Source organism: Rhamphochromis longiceps, linkage group LG4, assembly GCF_057381845.1.
Source record: "Rhamphochromis longiceps isolate RC_006_pf linkage group LG4, R_longiceps_female_GT1.1, whole genome shotgun sequence".
NCBI lineage: Eukaryota > Metazoa > Chordata > Actinopteri > Cichliformes > Cichlidae > Rhamphochromis > Rhamphochromis longiceps.
In genome coordinates, this window is record NC_140560.1 from 21,885,679 (window position 1) to 21,897,821 (window position 12,143).

At 39.3% G+C, this 12,143-nt stretch overlaps 2 protein-coding genes across 3 annotated transcripts; one reads left to right on the plus strand and one right to left on the minus strand.

Annotated features, from left to right (window-relative positions):
- Positions 1-2,494: 2,494 nt before the first annotated feature.
- Positions 2,495-4,081, minus strand: fahd1 (FAH domain containing oxaloacetate decarboxylase 1). Its single transcript, XM_085403797.1, has one exon. It carries the CDS (start codon positions 3,963-3,965, stop codon positions 3,303-3,305), a length of 663 nt encoding a protein of 220 aa, XP_085259923.1. The 5' UTR covers positions 3,966-4,081; the 3' UTR covers positions 2,495-3,302.
- Positions 4,082-4,301: 220 nt separating this feature from the next.
- Positions 4,302-11,529, plus strand: LOC146671549 (hydroxyacylglutathione hydrolase, mitochondrial-like). Of its 2 annotated transcripts, none has more exons than XM_085403788.1 (9): positions 4,302-4,461; positions 4,913-5,097; positions 7,563-7,627; positions 8,506-8,623; positions 8,707-8,815; positions 8,924-9,027; positions 9,164-9,265; positions 9,356-9,435; positions 10,608-11,529. In XM_085403788.1, exons 1-9 carry the CDS (start codon positions 4,395-4,397, stop codon positions 10,705-10,707), a joined length of 930 nt encoding a protein of 309 aa, XP_085259914.1. In that variant the 5' UTR covers positions 4,302-4,394; the 3' UTR covers positions 10,708-11,529. The 2 variants fall into 2 exon arrangements, with proteins under 2 accessions (XP_085259914.1, XP_085259915.1); XM_085403789.1 differs by having other exon boundaries at positions 4,425-4,537.
- Positions 11,530-12,143: the final 614 nt, after the last annotated feature.

A 12,143-nucleotide genomic window follows, 5' to 3' on the forward strand; every position in this document is an offset into this window, starting at 1 on the left:
CCAGGGCTTGGCACTAAGAGTGTTGCAGACAACATGCCCTACAGGTGTAGGAAGATGATGTATATAGACTCAGGTTACGGCAGATTGGCCTGGGACAGGCTGATGGAGGCTCTGATTGATCCTGAAAACAGAGAAGCCTGTGGGAGAATTGTCTCTGAACCTGGAAGAGAAGTTTAAAAGTCTAAGAACTATCAGGGTACGGTGAAGGTTGACATCCTAGAAGTCAAAATTACACTGGATGTGCAGAAACACCACAGCTGATAATCTGGGTTAATGGAGGCCCTCTTTTATGTGTCTCAGATTGTTTCAAGCAAATCAAAGAAAGTATCAAATGCAGTATTTAGGTGTGACGCAATTAAACATTCGGAAGGAAATACATCTCGGCTGGTTCAATGAGCAGCAAAATACACCCGGTTTAACAAACGCTTTGTTAGTTATACCTGTTAGGCTGCTTGTTAATGCAAATATCTAATCAATTACATGAGATGAGATGAGATAGCCTTTATTTGGCAGTTGCAGGTCTTTTGCCCACAACCGAGATGACAGACCTTGCCGACCGTACATACAATACAAACATCACATTGGGGAGACAGGTCAGGCTAGGTAGCGAGGAAAAAACATTGAAATGTGTAACACAAAAGGATAATACAGGAATGCACAGGTATCAACACACCATAACACAATAAACACAGACAAGCAACATGGGAAAGTGTTCCAGTGTGTACATCTCATCTGGGACCGCTGCAATCTTTCGACTGCGCCTCCAGCTGACCCGATGTCCACATCATGGGGGAGGTAACCGTTGGAGGTGGCGTTGGATAGGGAGGGTGATGCGTCAGTGAGTGCTTATCAGTATCAGTATATGTATGTGTGTGCGTGTCCATAGTTGAGCTGAGACAGTGTCCTTCGCCCCGCCAGGCTAAGTAAACAATCTTCCAGCCAACCCAGGTGGCCTTGTAGGGAATGGGAAGGAACAGTTGTTCGGCTCCAGCCTTGAGCCCACAGCTGGCGCCGAAGGGGTAGCCGCATTATGATGGTAATTTTTCTTTTGCAAACAACTCATGAGAATTTCAAGCTGTTTTTAACACTCCGATACTGGTCTCTCAATCTCCCGTTAATAGCTGCGAGTTTCTCCGTGACGTTATTAGCCGTCGATTCTGTGGTCTTGTCACTCTTTTTTGCTCACATAGCAGATTCTGAGACCTCACAACCGCATCCAACTGATCCGAGATGTTGCTTCCGCCCAGAGATGTTGTTCTGAGTTGATGGTGACAGCACCTTGGTGCGTTTAGGGTTGTTGACATGGACAAGAAAGCTGCTGAAGTTCAAACTGAGCATGAAAATGGAGAAGAAAAGTGACTTTTAGTGACTTTGACTGCGACGTGGTTGCCAAAGTATTTCAAAAACTGCTGATCTACTGGGATTTTCCCCCATAACCATCTCTATGGTTTACAGAGAAAGACCCGAAAAAGAGAAAATATCCAGTGAGCGTCAGTGCTCTGGGTAAAAACTTGTTACTTTGTTAATGCCAGAGGTCAGAGAAGAATGAAGGCAACAGCAAATCAAATAACCACTTGTTACAACAAAGGTATGCAAAAGAGCGTCTCTGAACACCCAAAGCGGATTCATCCTGTCTTGTACTAACAGTTCAGGTTGTGACATGACAGTGAGTTCAAATGCTCAAATGGCCTCCACAGTCAGCTGATCTCAGTCCAATAGAGCCTCTTTAGGATGTGCTGAGAAAGGAGATCCTCATCATAGATGTGCAGCCAACAAATCTGCAGCAGCTGTGTGATGCTAACATGTCAATATGGGCCAAAATCTCTGAGGATGTTTCCTGCACCTTGTTGAGTCTGTGCCGTGAAGAATTAAAGCACTTCTAAAGGCAAAAGCAGGTAGCTACAGTATGTACTGAACTGGCTGGTAAGTGTAGCCATGTTCCTAAATTAAGAACAGCTGGGTAGTGAAACCTGTATTTCAAACTCCCGCAGTGACAAATCTGATGTTACTTTCAGCTGCTCCCTTATTCACAGGGGGCGCCACAGTGGGTAGCTCCACATGTTTGATTTGGCAGATGTACTTTTTTTTTTTTAAACTCCGGATGCTTTTCCTGATGCAACCCCAAAGGGATTTGTCTCTTCTCCTGGGATTGTAGAAGGACTTTTCACTCATTGGGTAAATGTGTAAACTGCTACACTATGGAACTGATCCCGTGCTAATCAAACAGGTTTTTTCAAACTGAATTCTTCTGAGGACAACAAACATTTTCAACCCATAAGCTTCTCTAAATTGTAATAATTCCTTAGATATATTAAAACTTTAATACTTAAATGAACCATACGTTTTTTGTTTTTTTTTTGTAAAACTCATGGTCTTTCATGCAATTTACATCTACACTATAATGTAAGGAATGCTTTCTTAACGTTACCTGTACCTTACTGTTATTATTGTAATTTTAGATTTTACTATATAACCCACTGGGAACAAAAGCAATGCCACTAATTATTGTGGGGGGAAAAAATCAACTTTTATATCAACATTTTGAAGTAATTGTTTTTAAGTATTTTGAGTGTGTTTCAAACATCTGGTGTACAAGATTACGAAGAGACACTTTTTCAACATTAACATAAAAACATATATGTGATTATACATAGATCACATCTGCGCTGAGAATACTATTTGAACTTTAATGCATTTATAAAAAGATGAATACTGATATGAACTGTCATTACCAATGACAAGTATTTTTTTTTAATGGAGGACTTGTTTTTATTATGAAATAGCTTTCTTATTTACTGTTTTATTTACTGTTTTCTGAAAAATATGAAGTTTCTCAAAAAGGAGAATACAAGATGCTGTTTTCAAGTTTCTGCAATCCTTTTATTTTTTACAGCAAATGATTAAAAAAGAATAATAAATTACAAAAATATAATGATCTAATGCTCATTTTAGTTTTGTTTTTTTACATCATTACACCTTTCATTTTAATACTATAAATTACTTCATAGTCTGGTGAAAGACATAGTGACACTGTGTGATGAATATGTTTTTTATATCATGGCTAAAATACAGTAAAATAGATTATAGTTGTCCTGATTTTGCTCAAACGGTGTCACGAAACTGTGTGTTGTACTTCGGCTCTTCTAAAATGCTGGGCAAGGCAGCAAGAATTGATCAGAAATACAGTCTCGGTGGCACAGCACTGCCATCTGCTGATGCGCAAAGATTTTAAAAAAGATTGAAGCACCTTCTCTTCACGAGTCTTTATTATCTCATCTGCCTCAGTTAAGTCTCTTTTCCCGCTAATGGTCTTGTCTGTCTACTGTAAAGCTCATCGTAACAATGTCCTCGATCCCAGCCTGCAGCTCATCGTGCTCCTGCACGGCGGAGACTCCTTTAGGGGTCCCGGTCAGGATGAGATCCCCTTCCTCCAAGGTGATGAAGTCGCTGATGTAGCTGATGAGATATGGGACGGAGAAGATCATCTGAGAGGTGCAGCCGCTCTGTCGAAGCTGATTATTTACTTTCAGCCACAGGCTGACCTTCGCCGGGTCAGGGATGCGCTCTTTGGGGATGAACTCGCTGACAGGACAGGAGGTGTTGAAAGCCTTGGCCATGGTCCAGGGCAGACCTTTGGACTTGCACTCGTCCTGGATGTCTCGGGCTGTCATGTCCAAGCACAGAGCATAACCCGCAACATGCTCCATAGCGGCGGACTGCGGGATGGCCGTGCCCCCTTTCCCGATCACCACCCCCAGCTCCACTTCATGGTGCAGATTAGTGGTGTAAAGGGGCACCAAGATAGGCGAGCCCTCTCTCACATATGCAGTAGGAGGCTTCAGGAACAAGACAGGCTCCTTAGGAATCGCGTTTTTCAGCTCTTTGGCGTGATCCGCATAGTTTCTCCCAACGCAAATGATCTTCCTCCCCCATTCCCAGAACCGGGAAATATTCCGTGCTGTCATCGTGGAGAACCGTGAGCTGTTTCGGCTGCCTTGATGCAGTCAGCACGAGTGTAACTAAACTTTGACCGACACCGTTTTGACCGCTCCGGAACATCAACCTACGGCAAGCCTGAAGGGACATGCGCAGAGCACAAACGTCGAATCAATGCTATCTTATTTGAGATAATTACTGGGACTAAAATGTAAAACAAAACCACTTACTAACTTTATTAAACTACTCTTGTGCAGAATTACGTAAACAAGTTAGACAGTCACGTGTAACTTGTTTACGTAAATAAATACGTAGATAGATCATTCCCGATCTATATACCCAAGACTTGATTGGCGGAGCCTTGGAGGGCAAAGGTCAAAGGGAGCGGAGGCGGAACTGAACCAAAACCAAACTTTTCTGGTTTGCACAAACGTGATAAGACTTTAGCTACTGTTGTTATGTTATTCAAGTCACTAGTAGGGAGTGCCTGCACTCTATTAGGAGCTGCGACAGCCTTAAAATTCGGTACGTCCACACGGTTTTCTCTCATTTTCAGCCCGCGAAGGTTTAGCGTAGTTTTCGCTTGCTTCGCTGCCGTTAGGTGGGTAGATGGCGTTTGTTCGTTTGTTTATGTTTTGTCGTCTTAAAATGCGGGGAGCTGTCACATGAGCACAGCCGGCCTGTCTGAGCGCATACCTGTTTCCTCTTATATAACCTCCTCTATGACAGTCATATCGGTGTAATTAATTAGCGTGCCCACAAAAAATCCAACACCGAAGCGTGTTAACGTGTGGCGTTCACTTGTCCAGCGGGGCGGTGAGGTGTGTTAAGTTTCTCGCGTTTGTGGCATTAAACGAATGTAAGGCAAGGAGTATGTGAATATATTACAGAGGTACAGGGGACTAGAAGTTAAACTGTCCCGATTTCTGTCTGATGTGGCTCGGTGTTAAATATCGGCTTTTATCCCCTCATGAAGCTCCGGTGGAAGTCAAGGCCCAGGCAGCCGCCCTCCTTCACAGTGTGGTCAGGAAATCTAATCTGGTGGAGCAAGCAAACATGAAGATTGAACTGCTCCCTGCGCTGTCTGACAACTACATGTACCTACTGATCGATGTGGACTCCAGAGAAGCAGCTGTTGTAGACCCCGTGGAGCCAATAAAGGTCTGTTCAGTCACTGTATCATATCAAGTAATGTTATATAAACCAGTTGACAACACTTTAACACCAATGCAGAAAGTCTACCTACAAGTGATTGTGTTAATCTTTACACACTATTCAAGTCAAAATTGTGTCCTTTTACAAATATTTGATAGCAACATAGTTTTCTTTTTGTTTTGTCTTTTATTTATTTTTTTATTTTGAGCCTGAAAGTATTAATATTATCATTATTATTGTTGTTGTTGTTGTTACTATTATCATTATTATTATAATTATTACATGATATGGTATCTGAGGAAGTGTCTAGTTACAGGACAGTTTGCAGTTCGTTCAAGGTGCAATTGTACCTGCTGCCAGTTCACCTGAGGTTAGTGTGTGTGTGAGGAATAACCAAGTTAAATTAAGTATTTACTACACAGAGTACTGTAGTAGTTGCTTCATTTAAATGAGAGAAAGTGTGTGAAATAGTTTAGACACTTTTTTTGTTTAGTTTTTGTGTTTCTGACTGACTTTATGACTATACCTAAAATGATCCAAAATCTTATACTGTTGTACAGGTGCTACAATCTTTTGTAAACTGAGGCTGTTTGTGATGAAATGTGATTTTTAGATCTACCAGTGTGGGTCAAATAAAAAAAAAAGTGGTTTTAGGGAATCTTGTGTGCAAGTCATGCCTATGTGGGTTTTTTCCTTCTTTACTTTTTATTGGACAGACGTGACAGACGTCAAGGGGGACCTTGACACTGTCACGTAGACTGTCTGCGTCCTCACTATATTTGCCCAGGTTCCCACAGAGACCGGTACCAGCTGGTCTGTGAGATGGAGTGATCTCCAAACAGTGCACAAGAGGTTACATAGATGTCAGTGAGTGCCTTTAGGGATGGTGCCTTGACACAGACATGAGATTTGAAATGACTCAGCATGATGGTGCAATGGTTAGAAGTATTAGAATTGTTGCCTTTCAGCAAGATTATAAAGATACCTGAACTGGCATTTAGGTGAGTGTGGGAAACACTTGCGCAAGTTCCACACATGCAAGGTGTCCTACCACTGCCCTGAATAAACACATTAGTTTGCAATGAACAAGTTATTGAATTATTATAGATATTGTTATAGGCTGCAGTTACAAGCAGTTTTTTTATGACATATCAAGGGGCAGTGTTTAACAGTTGTAATAGTTTTGCATTGTTATATAATAAATCCCAAAAGTTGAGGTCATTAACATTTTCACTTTGAGTAGAATATAATTAAATCATAATTTCTCTCCTGCTTTCAAGTATTAGATGTTTTTTTTCCACTAAAAATGAATCTTGTAAATCTCAAAAAAACACTATCTGGTCTCTGAAATATTAATTAAGCATTAATCATCCAATTTTTTTAGATATGCTATTTATGCATATTCTATTTATATAATCTGTAGTTCAAAATGTTGTATAAACATTTATACCAGTTCTTAGCATGGGTCAAAACTGACCGCAACCATATTCTGAAGGCTTGAAATGCGAACAGTTTATAAGGGTTAAAATAGTCATTCATCAATGAGAATACATATAGTGTTCAGCATCATAACTCTGAGAGAATCCACTCTGCGTTTTGCTGGTGATATTGTGGACTTAAGAAAAATATATTATTGTTGTTGTTATTATTATTATTATTATTGTTGTTGTTGTTGTTGGGTGTAGGTCAAAACATAACCCTAGACTATTGAAAACACTACGTAATTCTATCCAAGCGTGATAGATTTCTTCTTATTTATGTATTTATTTATTTTACTATTTTTATTTCATTATTTTTGTATGGGAGGTGCCTACTTTCAGGACAGTTTGCAGAAAGGTGCAGAGTACCTTATATCAGTTTGAGGTTAGTGTGTATGTGAGAAAAGGTTAAGTATGTACTGGATAGAATACTGTAACTGTTGCAGGAAAATGCATCCAATCTTTTTATTCAGAGAATACTGAGAATGAAATTTGATATGATGTGCATTTTTATCTGCCCGACCTTTGTTTGGGCATTATAATGATATGTAGTGAAGGACAGACACAACTTTCCAACTACGCAGTAGTCCTTAGTTTGGAAGAAGACCAATCTCCTTTCAACTATATACAGAATCTGCGTAGTTTGAAAGTCTACTATCAAGTCAAAGGTATTTATAATATTAGAAAATATCAAGTATTTGGTCATTGCTACATTTAAAACTAGCGTGTGAGTAAGAAATACCAATTTGATGTTTTCAGCAAGTTTTCAGCAAGTCTAAAATCCAAGAACCCTGACTGGCCCTAATAAATTAGTAGTAGGGCCCAAATCTGTGAATTCTCCATAGAAAAAGCTGTAACTAACAGCTTTTTCTCTCCTATTCTTCATTAAGACCTTTAATAACTAATTGTTGTTGGATACTTATTGATAAATTAAGTAGTTATATTGGCATGGCTCCACTCAGCATTTTTTTTTTGTGTGTGTGCTTTGAACAGGTTGTTGAAGCTGTCCGAAAGCATGGTGTAAAACTCACCACAGTTCTAACCACCCATCACCACTGGTAAGCTGCTGCTTATTTTATAACATTGATGAATTTATTTATTTTTTTTTCAAGATTATTTCTCCATAATAAGTAAGCTAAAAAAATACTTATTGTACCTGTTAAGGCAAAAGATACATTTTATATTCATCACCATTACCATTAATATAACCACGTTCACATCCAACGTGCTGTGTGAACAAAGTATTAGGTCCACTCTGATCATGGAAGGCTGTGACTGCAAAGTAACCTACCTACTGTACTGTACTCACTCAAAATTTGTAAAGTCTTTTTTAGGACAAGGTATGCTTATATATTTCTCCACCAGTTTCTCACGCAGGGCTGCAGTAGGAGTCAAGTGATTTTGTTTGCTTTGATTTACTTTCTTTTAATTTTCTCATGCTGATGTGCATCTTACTACCTGGTCACATGCTGCATTTAGCAGCAGCATTCTCCAGTCTAACAAAGTGCTTCTAGGAAAAGCTTGTGGCAGACATTGTGTTTAGCTTGATGCTGGCTGACAACACAGACCACAAACTACCTGCATCATTATACTAGCATTACTATAGTAATGGTGCAAATAGCCTGCAAGAGAAGGAATGATGGCCTAAAAGGTGTTGCTGTGCAAACATGATCCCAAAACATCAGATGCTGAAGTCAGAAGATGCTCCTACTACTTAAGACGTCATCACCCCACCCATTTCCTGTCATTATGTTTCCCAGAAATCAGCAAATTGTCTTGATTGTTTTGCTGTGAATACCATTTACTGGTATTAAACGCTACTGCCCACTAAATGCACGCTTTATAAATAAACATTTCCTTTGGCTCCTTATGCTAAGAACCTGCTAAACCTGTATTGGACAAAAGAGTAATACAACACACTAATTTTCTGTTTTAGGGATCATGCCGGTGGAAATGAGAAGATGTTGAAACTAATGCCAGGTCTGAAGGTCTATGGAGGGGATGACAGAGTTGATGCCATTACAAAGAAAGTTTCTCATTCCAACGCTTTCAAAGTGAGACGAGCAAACTCTCTGCTCTGTGGTCCAACTATAAGCTTCAAATGAATGATTGCTCACTTATGTTTTTCTCTCCTCAGGTTGGCTCACTCCATGTTAAATGCCTTTCTACTCCTTGTCACACGACTGGTCACATTTGTTACTACGTGACCAAAGAAAACAGCACTGAACCACCAGCTGTCTTTACAGGTGTGGTTACTTAAGTTAAACATTTATATGAGATAAACTGCGAGTGTAAATAAAGACATGTTTTGTGTGAACTTAAAGGCCCTAAGAACTCCTGTTTTTCCCATGTAGGGGATACTCTGTTTGTGGCTGGCTGTGGGAAATTTTTTGAGGGTACAGCAGAGCAGATGCACAAAGCCTTGATAGAAATTCTGGGTCGCCTTCCTCCTGAAACGGTAACTGCAAACATAGGCGTTAATTTTACAGATTTTTAGGATGGAAAAGGAAAGACTTAAATTCTTCAGTAGTTGATGAGTTAACTTTGCTGTATGTTTAAGGTGTGTGACTAACTTTAGCGTGTTTGTGTTTAAGCGTGTCTATTGTGGTCATGAGTACACCGTCAACAATCTGAAATTTGCACGTCATGTGGAACCGCACAATGAAGTAATTCAGAAGAAGTTGGCCTGGGCAAAGGTACGTGATTCATACAGTAACCACTTCAAATCAGTTATCCTTAATTAATTAAAACAACTTTGCAATTTTTGTGTATTTATCTGTCTGTAGGAGAAGTGCAGCAACGGAGAACCAACTATTCCGTCCACTCTGGCAGATGAATTCACATTTAACCCCTTTATGAGAGTAAAGTATGTATAACTTCATTAAAAACAGCCTTGTGAAAAAGAGTTTTCACAGGACTTAATGTAGTCTTGTAAAAAACTAAGTACAGCAATACTACTTCTATAGGAATTTAGAGAATAAGCAGTAGCCAGATGCTGCTAATGAATTGGACTTAATTAACTGATTATCAGCGAGTGTGGACTTGTAGAAAAGCTGACATTTGGGCAGCTTGCTGGTCTGGCGCATTTAGGGGTCTGTTAATATAACTAAGGTAATACAAGTCTTCCCAGGAGTAGATGTCCCGGCACAATCATCTAACAGTCAGACTGTAATGCTCAGAGAAAGTGAAAAAAAGAGAGCTCCATCTTAAACTTGACAGGCATAATTTAGCATGTTAAATGTAAAAGTTTGTGACATTACAATTAGAAAAATGCTGAACAAGTAGGGCTGGTTTGGAAGGGTTGACAGGAGAAAGCCTCTTCTCTCTACAAAGAACATGGCAGCATGACTTAAACTTTGTAAAGTTGGATCAAACCACAATTGCCTTTGGACAGACGACACAGGAGTGGAGATGTTTGGCCATAATGTACAGCGCTAACACAGCATATTTGAGGTGTTATTGGGGTGATGATTTGGGCTTGTTTTAATCCACACGACCTTGGACATGTTGTCCAAAAGAATTTTAGAATCAAATGTGAGGTTATCTGTCCAGAACTTAAACCTTGGCCCAAATTGGATCATGCAACAGGATGACGCACAGGAGCAAATCTATACCAGCATTGCTGAAACCAAAAAGAGTGGAGGTGTTGCAATGGCGCAGACAAAGTCCAGACCTTAATCCTGATTAAAATGCTGTGGTGGGACCTTAAGAGTGCTGTGCAAAAACAAATGCCCACAACTATCAATGAACTGAAGCAACGTCATGTAGAGGAGAGTATGTCGAAGTTCCTCTGCAATGATGTGAGAGACTGCGAGTCATACAGGAAATCATTACTTATTGCTGCTAGAGCTGGTCTACAAGCTACTGAACCTGGGGTGCACTTACTTAGTACAGGGCCCTGTGAAATTCCTCTTTTTCACATCACTGTAGTAGTAATTACAGATGATTATAATTTGTTTTGAGGTACCTACAGTGAGAGTGCTGCCTGACTACATTTGTTTCTCCCCCCCCCCCCCCCCCCCCCAATGTGTAATTTAGAGAGCCGTCCGTTCAAGAGCATGTGAAGCAGACAGACCCTATCGAGACCATGAGAAGTCTTCGGAAGGAAAAAGATAATTTCCGAGTGCCCAAGGAGTGAAAGTGCACCAGAGTTGGCATTTCAACTGATTACAACACTGCAAGCTGTCAATTATATACTCAAAGAAATACCTGCAACTAATCTGTAAACCGACTGAAAAACAGCACATCCATTGCATTGACTTTAACTCAAGGTCCATTTTTTTCTATCACAGTGTTCAGCATAACATATTAGACTATAAATCTATAAATAAATCATTCTTTTAGATATATTTGAGTTTTTTGGGTTGGCAGTTTTAAGGAATAAATGGCCATTATTTGAATGTTTTAAAATGAGAAAAATGTAGTTATTCTGTAAATGTATCAGAAAAGTTATTTAGTCTTATGCTTTAATATATTGATGTTCAAACTACTGTTTCACTCAGCGTTTAAACATTTAACAAGACGAGGACCACATGAGTAACAAATGTTGGCGTATGTGGACACTTTCCGTGAGTTGGTTTAATAATAGGTAATCATTTCTTCGCCTACAAAACTTTGTATCAATGTTTCTTCATGTCATTTATTTTCACGCTTGCTTAAAAGATGCTAGTTTGGTTGTTTATGTGCAAAATACAGCATAGCTGCCTTTACATATAAGTAATCAAAGTGATCTGTGAGCTCAGCCTTGTCTACCTCTTGTGTCAGCATTGTTAGAAACCCCAAATCATATTTTGCTCGTAAAGTAAAATCTTTCAAGGACTATTGCATGAAGCAATTTGGAAAAAGCAATAAAGCACATTTGTTTCAGTAGGTTTACACAAAAGTTTGTGTCAATAAATTGTGTCATAAGCAAAATATATTCCTGATGCAGAATAAGGCCATTAAAACTGTTATATTCTCATATACATCTCATATTATTGGATTATTACAGTAGTAGAAGTTTGCCTTTGGCGAACGCTTTCATCGGTGTTATCTAACTTTTCCAGTTACATTTTGGGAGATGCTTTGGGTTATAATTGCTAAATCTTGTCTATTAGCAAACCATGGAATTAAGCTTCTCTCATGTCTAAATATGATGAAAGTATTAAGAAGCAGGTCCGGTAGCATTTTTTAAAAATAATTATTATTTTGTTTCATTTAGTAGGTGATTGATGTGGACACATCATTATTATTATTATTATTATTATTAGGACTGTGTGCACACAGTCCTAATAATGCAATTGAGGGGAAAAAAACAAATGTGTAAGCACATTATGGATATGTAGCCATACTTAATCTGTGGGCTACTCAGAAACAATAGTTGTGGGCCTTTCAAAGAAGCCCGGAAAAGGGAACCACAGTTTATAAAATGTGTTTTTTCACCCACAAACTGTATATCTATTTTTTTCTAAATCCATACAGGACATATCTTTTACCCATTGCACATACGAGGGGGGAGAAGAGTCTTTCCACTTAAGTAAAATAGCTCATCTGGCCAGCACTAATGAAAAGTTTAATGTTCTGTGTCTGGAGTTG

Bases quoted from the DNA above. Each gene is read 5' to 3' on its own strand.
- fahd1 (XM_085403797.1), bottom strand. From the start codon at position 3,965: ATGACAGCACGGAATATTTCCCGGTTCTGGGAATGGGGGAGGAAGATC.
- LOC146671549 (XM_085403788.1), top strand. From the start codon at position 4,395: ATGTTATTCAAGTCACTAGTAGGGAGTGCCTGCACTCTATTAGGAGCT. The intron at 5,098-7,562 runs GTCTGTTCAGTC...TGCTTTGAACAG, and splicing joins ACCCCGTGGAGCCAATAAAG to GTTGTTGAAGCTGTCCGAAA. The intron at 9,028-9,163 runs GTAACTGCAAAC...TTTGTGTTTAAG, and splicing joins GTCGCCTTCCTCCTGAAACG to CGTGTCTATTGTGGTCATGA.